Source organism: Rhinopithecus bieti, unplaced genomic scaffold (genome assembly GCF_001698545.2).
Source record: "Rhinopithecus bieti isolate Rb0 unplaced genomic scaffold, ASM169854v2 scaffold_11744, whole genome shotgun sequence".
Taxonomy (NCBI): domain Eukaryota; kingdom Metazoa; phylum Chordata; class Mammalia; order Primates; family Cercopithecidae; genus Rhinopithecus; species Rhinopithecus bieti.
Window position 1 is genome coordinate 1145278 of NW_016807094.1, and position 9176 is coordinate 1154453.

General features: G+C 42.6%; 1 protein-coding gene across 3 annotated transcripts in view; it reads left to right on the top strand.

Moving 5' to 3' along the window:
• KRT23 (keratin 23) overlaps window positions 1–8340 on the top strand; it is a 15061-nt gene extending 6721 nt beyond the window's left edge. For all 3 annotated transcript variants that reach the window (XM_017880154.1, XM_017880153.1, XM_017880155.1), the window contains 6 exons: window positions 912–1068; window positions 2385–2546; window positions 2632–2754; window positions 5437–5657; window positions 6520–6551; window positions 7950–8340. In XM_017880154.1, the coding sequence (XP_017735643.1) occupies window positions 912–1068; window positions 2385–2546; window positions 2632–2754; window positions 5437–5657; window positions 6520–6551; window positions 7950–8044 (790 nt within the window). In that variant the 3' untranslated portion in view covers window positions 8045–8340. The remainder of the gene's footprint in view (window positions 1–911; window positions 1069–2384; window positions 2547–2631; window positions 2755–5436; window positions 5658–6519; window positions 6552–7949) is intronic.
• The last annotated feature ends 836 nt before the right edge of the window (window positions 8341–9176 follow it).

Sequence of the window (9176 nt, forward strand, 5' to 3'; positions counted from 1 at the left end):
AAAAAAAAAAAAAAAAAAAAAAGGAAAACTGGTCTTGCCATTACCTGCAACTAAAATCTTATAATGAAAAGGCATAGCAACAGCAAATGCACTGTGTGTTACTTGAATGAACCTTAGTTTAAACAAACCAGATATAAAGCATATGTTATAGTATGGGGAAATTTGAATATGAATCATGAATTAGATTATATTAAAGGGTTGTTATTAATGTTTAGGTGTAGTGTTATTATGTTTATTTTATTTATTTATTTATTTATTTATTTTTGAGACAGGTTGGAGTGTAGTGGCGCAAGCTCGGCTCACTGCAACCTCCACCTCCCAGGTTCAAGCAATTCTCCTGCCTCAGCCTCCCAAGTAGCTGGGACTACAGGTGCGCGCCACCATGCCCAGCTAATTTTTATTTTTAGTAGAGACAGGGTTTCACCATGTTGGCCAGGACGGTCTCAATCTCTTGGCCTCGTGATCTGCCCGCCTCAGCCTCCCAAAGTACTGGGATTACAGGTGTGAGCCACTGTGCCCAGCCTGTTTATTTTAAAATATATTTTTCTTAAAAGATGCATCCTGAAGTATTTAGTCTTAAAATGTCATCACATCTATAATCTGCTTTGAAATACTTCAGCAATGAAATAGGCGACATAAATATGGCAAAACATTCACGGTTGCTAAATATAGGTGATGGGTATGTGACTGTTTATTATCCTGTTCTCCCTACTCAATTTAAAAGTTGGCGTTGAGTCTCCATCATGGAAAAGTGTATCATGAAACTGACATACAAAAGACATCCTATATGTATTTATCATCTGTCTTTAAACCTAACAAGTAAAACATTCACCTCTAAATGAAAATGAACCCTTTCAAAAACCATGACCTTCCAACAAACGGGTGTACTCTTCTCTTCCTTCTCACCAAAGGTATGAAAATGAACACTCCTTTAAGAGAGACTTGGAAATTGAAGTCGAGGGCCTCCGAAGGACCTTAGACAACCTGACCATTGTCACAACAGACCTAGAACAGGAGGTGGAGGGAATGAGGAAGGAGCTCATCCTCATGAAGAAGAGCCATGAACAGGTAGGACTCCCCAGGAACTCCTAGTAATGAACACAGCTCTTAGCATGAACATCTCAGGCTGATTCGACAGCTACAGAAGAAACCACCACCTGGATGCCAATCCCCTTGTCCTTCACCCTAAATAGTCATTAGAAAAACATATAAATACCTAAAGTTTCTAATTTCAAGTTTAGCTACTCACATGTCAAATACAACAACCAAAATGCAATCATAATTAATGATGAATTGGTCAACAGTTTTGTTAACACACAATGTTTACCTAGATGTGCTTGTTAATATGTTACTATAAAAATCAATATGTGAGACTGGACTTCCATCACTGGCCCAATGTTCAGCAAATTAGGGGACAATATAATGAAAAGAGTCTGCTATCAACCAAGACAAGTGTGATGTGGGACAAAACTAAAGAATCCTAATCTCCAGAAGCATTTAACTGACTTTTAGAGTTACCATCTATCACAAGTCCTCGAGACTCTGATAAAATGGTAGAAAAACAGTTCCCATGGTAGGAAAACAAAATTGCTTCTGAACATCAAAGAGCCCAGTTTCTGAACAGCTGGTTAGACAATGATTGTTAATTAAATCTTTCCTGTGGCTGCTTGGTTTTCATGAAATCCTATGGGCGTCAGCCCCACAGGGTCACAAGGCATTGACGAGATTTTGAAAGCCTCCACCCCTTCTTTCTGCTGTTTGCCTTTTGAACGGCTTCCCGAAAGCTTTGGCCTATAGCCTGGAAGGTTCTGCTGCCTAACTGTGTTGTCACTTCACCAATCCACATCTGCCGAACGGGACTTTACACACTATGGAAGCGTAATTCTTTCTGAAATATTTTCAACCACAGATCAAGTCAGTAATCACAGAGGCTATTTAATTACCTGCCTTATGATTTTTTTTTTTTTTTTGAGACAGGGTCTCGCTCTGTCACCCAGGCTGGAGTGCAGTGGCGTGATCCCGGCTCACTGCAGCCTCCACCTCCCAAGTTCAAGGGATTCTCCTGCCTCAGCCTCCCAAGTAGCTGGGATTACAGGCATGCACCACCACACCCGGCTAATTTTTTGTATTTTTAGTAGAGATGGGGTTTCACCATGCTGGTCAGGTTGGTCTCAAAGATATTCTTTATTTTATAAAATTATTAGAGATAAAAGTATACAATGTTTTATCATCAACAAGTAACACTTGAGAAACCAAACCAGCGACAGTGGAGCAACCACATAATCAGAATGTTTAAAAGATCCATTGACCACTGCCAATCAACATGGCAATCCAGCCTTCTGATTGTCAAACCCAGTTCATTTTCTTTCTCTGTTATTAAACAGGAAATGGAGAAGCATCATGTGCCAAGTGACTTCAGTGTCAATGTGAAGGTGGATACAGGTCCCAAGGAAGATCTGATTAAGGTCCTGGAGGATATGAGACAGGAATATGAGCTTATAATAAAGAAGAAGCATCGAGACTTGGACACTTGGTATAAAGAACAGGTAAAAGAAAGATGCACAAACTTCCCAAAGGTTGCATTTCCATAAGGTCCCAATGCTGATGCCTTCGCCTTGCTTGGTCCTTCAGTCTGCAGCCATGTCCCAGGAAGCAGCCAGTCCAGCTGCTGTGCAGAGCAGACAAGGTGACATCCACGAGCTGAAGCGCACGTTCCAGGCCCTGGAGATTGACCTGCAGGCACAGTACAGCACGGTGAGTCGAGGCTGGGAAAACACTGGGTCTCACACTACCTCCTCCATGAAGCCTTCTAAGACCTCTCTCCAGGCCCTGACCCTCAGCTCCCTTGGGACACCTCTCACTTTCCACTTTCCATCCAAATCATTTATGATGAGAACCATAATAAAGGGCTACCATGTATTGAATGTCCAGATGGTGCCAGGCGTTGTGCTAAGTAGTTCATGATATTAAATGTCATTAATCCTTACAGCAACTTTTCCAGATAGGTCTTAGTGTCCCCATTTTAGAGATGAGGAAACCAAAACTCCAACAGTAAAATAAAGTGGCCAAGGTCACACAGCTAATAAGTGACTGGTGGTGAAACCATGTGATTTATTTGGAGGAGGGGGGATTCTAGACCCCCATAATTTCTATCAGTGCCCTCTCCACTTACAACCAGGCTACCTCCCTCAAACCCTGATATAGAGAAATTCCAGTGCCAACATGTTAGGTGGCAGATCCAGGCCTGGCTCACTCCAAAGCACTGCCCTATTCATTTAGGTATGTGTCGCATCACCCAGAAAACTCTTAAGTTCTTGTGTCCAAGTCATTTCTATCATCTTCACAGTTTAGAAAAATGCTTAACATGTGTCATAAGCATTCAAAATTTATGAAGGTCTATCATTTGATTCCCAGTATACCCTACTGAGTCTTCTAATCATTCATCCTTATAATTGCCAAGTGCGATTCTACCCTCAGTCTTGAGAGGCAATGATTTGTTCATTTACGTGGCAGGTGCACTTGGGTAAATGACTGCTGTGTTTTATGCATCGGTGACGGTGAACAGACACTGCAAATGTGCACTGTAGAGATCATGAGTACAAAAATAATTATAGTGTCTTGCAGTTTTCAAAACATTTTAACATACAGTATTTCACAATGGCCCTGTGAAACAGGCAAGGCATGTATACCCATTTTCATGCATTCTACTATCTGACACCAATCCTTAGCACTGAGGATCTTTTAACGAAGGAGTTTACATTCTAGTAGGAGTGACAGATACTAAATGTGCAAATCATCAAAATATATACGTTAGATGGAGAAAATTGCTACAGAGATGAAGCAGAGGAGGAGGGCAGACGCACCAGGGTGAAGAGCTGCTATCTTAAACAAGGGGGTCAGGAAATGTTTTCCTGTTAGAGTGGCAGTGAGCAAAGAGGTAAGGAGGTGCTTGATGTGGTGATGGGATGTGTTCCAGGAGGAGGGAACAGCAAGTGCAAAAGCAACAAGGCCCAAGTGTGTCTGATGAGTTGGAGGAGCAGCAGGGAAGTCCATGTGGCTGCAGTGAATGAAGGACGGGAAGAAGAAAGGAGAGAAGAGGAGGGGAAGGGAGGGGAAGAGGGAGGAAGAGAGGGTGAGGCCGTGGGGATCCCAACAGAGCCAGACTGTGCAGGGCTTTGTAGGCTACCTTGGAGGGGTTTCAAGAGGAACAGCAGGTATAGACCACTTTTTGAGGAGCTTTGCTGTAGCTGAAGGAGAGCAGAGAAATTGGACGATAGCTGAAGGTAGATACGAGTTTAAGAAAGATACATTTTAAGTAGGAGAAATTATTCTATGTGAAAGCTGGTGGGAATAATCCAGTAGAGAGGAGAACACTGATGATGCAAGGAGGCCGGCAACTGCCGAGATGACTGGAGCACAGACAGCTGACGCAAAAGAACACAGGGAAGCCAGCACCCGCACGCAGATTCAAGCATGTGCTTGGGAGCAATGGCGGGAGCAGTGGGCGGTCTCTCCCAATTGCTTTCGTTTCATCAATGAAATCAGGAAGCGAGGCCATGGACTCAGAGGAAGGATGGGAAGGACAGAGGAGAGGGAACAAAATAAGCCCCTGGGAGAGTAGGAGAGTGGCTGACCAGGGAAATGTGCTCTAACCACCAGGGAGCATGAACCCCCCCCCCCCCCCTTGAAAATTAGCAGCCACGATAAAGGGAGAGTATTCAGCACAGTTACGAGATTCTCTTTAAGGTTACAATTATGCACTTCAGAAAAGCAGGTGTTACATGCAAACAGAACTGGGCCTTGAACTCAGTGCTCCGTATTCTAGCCCAGAAACTTCATTTGGCAGCTGTTAGAATTTCCTCAAAAAATGACATTTCATTTTTACCATCATCATAATCAAAAAGCATTGCTTGAGACTAGGGTTGCCAGATTTACCAAATTAAAATATAGGACACTCAGTTTAGTTGGAATTTCAAATAAAAAAAACAATTTTCTTTTTAGTATATGCAGGTGGAGCAATATTTTGGACATAGTTACACTAAAAAATTACTCATTGCTCATCTGAAATTCAAATTTAACTAGACGTTCTCTATTTTATCTGGCATCCCTAATCGAGACCCTTCTCCGAAGATACAAAGAGATAGCAGTCCCAGTTGCTGTCGCTCTTTGGGAGTTTTCAATCTGGTCAAAGATAAAATGTAAGGAGTTAAAGAACAGTTCAGAGCAAAGCAATGGACTTCGAAAGTCCCAGCGTCACTCAACTCCTGACTGCCCAAGTCCCGAACCTGTAAGTCAGCCTACTTCTCAACTTGGTGTCCTCAGCAGCTACCAAGACACCTAGCCAACTGGTCGGCTTCTGCTAAGTACTCAACAGTCACCTGTTATTGACTCAATCAAGCCATCAGTTAATTAACAAAAGATCATTTCCTCTTTCAGAAATCTGCTTTGGAAAACATGTTATCTGAGACCCAGTCTCGGTACTCCTGCAAGCTCCGGGACATGCAAGAGATCATCTCCCACTACGAGGAGGAACTGATGCAGCTACGCCATGACCTGGAGCGGCAGAACAATGAATACCAAGTGCTGCTGGGCATCAAAACCCACCTGGAGAAGGAAATCACCACGTACCGACGGCTCCTGGAGGGAGAGAGCGAAGGGTAAGGCAAAGGCTGGCATGACAGGAGCATGCAAGAGGCATCCAGCTCCTTTGGGTATATGTGTGCATCTTTGGGTTCTATTAGCAAGAGTCACTCAAGCAAAAGAAAAGTTGTGTTGAGCTTCTCCAGAAGATACCTAAAGTCAGTTGTATTTCACTAAGCAGCAAGTGTAATTAATCAACTAATACTCACAGGACACTAAGATTTGCAGTCAGAAGAGTTAAGGTCTCTAGAAGGAAACAATTCAAAAGGTTTTGGCCATCGTGTTTCCCAGTATGAATGCACCCAATTTTGGCTCCAAAAAAAAAGAAGGCGGGGAACGTGTTTAGTCCCCAGCAAAAAAAAAAAAAAAAAAAAAAAAAAAAAAGATGCATAAGAGATAGAGATGTCTAGACTTTCAATCTGATATTTCTGGCCACCCCAGGAAATAACAACAGTTGGCCATATAAAGGGCATGTATATTCTATGACCTGAAAGGAAGGGATAGAAGTTTTATAAAAATACATAAATAAAACATCACCGGACCAAACTCTGAACAGCCTGAGAAGCTCAGGGGTCTCAGGCTTGAGACCCAACCCTGGCAGGGATCCTAGGGGAAACCAAGCTTGCAGCTGGCTGAAAAGAGGGGATGGTTTGTCGACTTCCCCTGACTCCAGGGTTAGCAGGAGGCGGTACCCAATGCCTTCTGCATCCAGTCCGGCTCTCCCATGAACCTATGACCGTGAGACTACTAAGCTCAGACAATTATCCTCATTAAAGAGCTGAGGATTTACAAGGAAGCAAAGGAAGTTAGTCCATCCTGAGAAGTTGTTATAATTGTTGCTAATACTAAAGTGAGCTTTAACCTTTATCACTTTTATAGGACAATGGAAGAATCAAAGTCGAGCATGAAAGGTAAAAAAATTTCCTTCATTGTTTGAATCTCTATTTTTAAGGAATCAGCTTGGTTATCCACGTTGTAGTAGTCATCATCCTTAGTGTACTCCCAAATGTCCTGGGTTCAAAATTTATTTCACTCCCAAACGGTCAGGAATTTTCAGTTAACAAATTAGCTAATACAAAATGATGTAAGCTCTCATTATTGTCCTCAATATATATAAAAGCAAGCGGTAAAGAAGATTAAAATGATAATTAATAGTATTATGTCTCTATTAAGTAATGGAGTCAGTTAGTTTACTAAACCCCTAGAAAATTAAGAGGCAAAGATTTCATGTCATTTCTCAGATGATTCTGTTGAACACTCGTGTTCCATGAGATTTGAATAGTGAATTATGAACACTGTGTTCTATGGCCAGATGAGGTTAGAAATACTGTGTGCCATGATCCTCTTCTTGAACAGTCCTGTTGTGCAGTTCAGTATGTTAAAGATGGAACAGGTACTGCTCTGAAGGGGAAAAGGAGTAAGAAAGAGGAAGAAACGACAAAAGTTTAACTTTGTTTCGCCCAGCATTCCCAAACACCTTTGACCTGGAAACATGCTTTCTCAGATTACCTTTAATATCTCACAGAAAAGTTCCAGGAAGCTGTAGTCTGCGACAAGTGGCACTTTCTGATTAGTTTGTGATAGATCTATACTAAGGCACTGGAGATTCAAAGAATACACTGGAGTAATCATCACAGAACAGTTGGTCTAACTGCTGCCCATCTACAAAATAAGACAAGGGTCTTTGAGCCTGTCTTCACACGTGTCCTAGGATGGGGAACCCATACTTGATGGGATGGCCCCATTGGAGACGTTTTAATTTAACAAAATTCTCCCTTGTAATTTTATTAATGATTTCAATTCTTCCCTATGGTCTAGAATTATTGATGTTTCAACAGGCACTTATGCAAATAAGTTATATATTTGAAAACTGCCATAGTAAGCATCCCTGGCTTCTCACCCACTCCTCATGTGGCATGCTTTCTAGACCGTAAAATGAGGTACCCTGAATAGCACTAAGTGCTCTGTAAGCTCAAGGAATCTGCGCAGTGCTACAAAGTCCACAGGCAGAGAAAGAACTCCTCAAGTGCTTGGGGTCAGAGACTAGGTTCCACATGAGGCACACCTATGATGAAGGCTTCACCTCCAGAAGGTCACACTGTTCAGAGACCCTCATTTCCTGGAGAGTGGGAGAAAATCCCTCCTGGGGGAAATCCCTTTTCCCTGCAGCAGAGCCCGCCATATTGTTTAGTGATCATTTTGGAAGGCACTGAGAGCCTTCAGGGGCTGACAGCAGGGAACTGAAAATGAGTACAGTTCAGATGGTGGAGGAAGCATGGCAGTGACATCTTCCGTGCTCTTTTTCTCAGCGTCTGCAACTCCAAAGATCAAGGCCATAACCCAGGAGACCGTCAATGGAAGATTAGTTCTTTGTCAAGTGAATGAGATCCAAAAGCATGCATGAAACCAATGAAAGTTTCTGCCTGTTGTAAAATCTATTTTCCCCCAAGGAAAGTCCTTGCCCAGACACCAATGAGTTCTAAAAGATATCCTTGGAGTTATCAGACTCAGAAACTTGTATTATTTTTTTCTGTAACATTCTGCAATCTCACCAGACTTCTCATAATGTTCTTAATATATTGCACTTTTTGAATCAAAGTGCGAGTTTATGAGTGTAAAGCTCTACTTTCCTACTGCAGCCTTCAGATTCTCATCATTGTGCATCTATTTTGTAGCCAATAAAACTCCTCACTAGCTGCATCGTGTCTTTTTTTTAATATCATAAGGCAAAACAGCACCTTAGTGTTTCATCCTAACTCAAAACATTATCCATGGAAGATCCAGAGAAATCTCCAGACATCAGACATGTTCACAGCAGCCAGACACTGGGCAGAATTGTCACCCTGTAGCAGCCAGGCACTGGGTAGAATCGTCACCCTGTAGCCAGGCAACCTAGGCATGAGTCATGGGTCATGAGGCTCTCCACAATCCACACTTCTGCCAGCAGGAAGGGAAGAGAGGAAACAGAGAAAGGGAGGCCCAGAAAGCCTCACTGGGAGTGTGAGATGACCAAAAAGTATGCTATCTCACTTTTAAAAAGGAAAAAACTGAAGGGCCTAAAAGAGTAACTCTCTTTTAGGCTACTCTAAGCTAGAAAAGGAGATTAAGGAAAAAAAAAAAAAAATTCTCATTACAGACAGATACTAAGGCTCTAAAAGGGGAAGTAACTCATCCAAAATCCAAATTGCAAATATTAGGATCCAGAATATCATGCCATATTAGTCTGTTCTCAGGCTGCTAATAAAGACATACCCGAGACTGGGTAATTTATAAAGGAAAGAGGCTTAATTGACTCACATGTGGACATGGCTGGGGAAGCCTCACAATCATGATGGAGGGCAAAGGGGAAGCAAGACACATCTGACATGGCAGGAGGCAAGAGTGCTTATGCAGGGGAACTCCCCTCTATAAAACCATCAGATCTCGGACCGGCGTGGTGGCTCACACCTGTAATCCCAGCACCTTGGGAGGCTGAGGTGGGCGGATCACCTGAGGTCAGGAGTTCGAGACCAGCCTGGCCAATATGGTGAAACCCC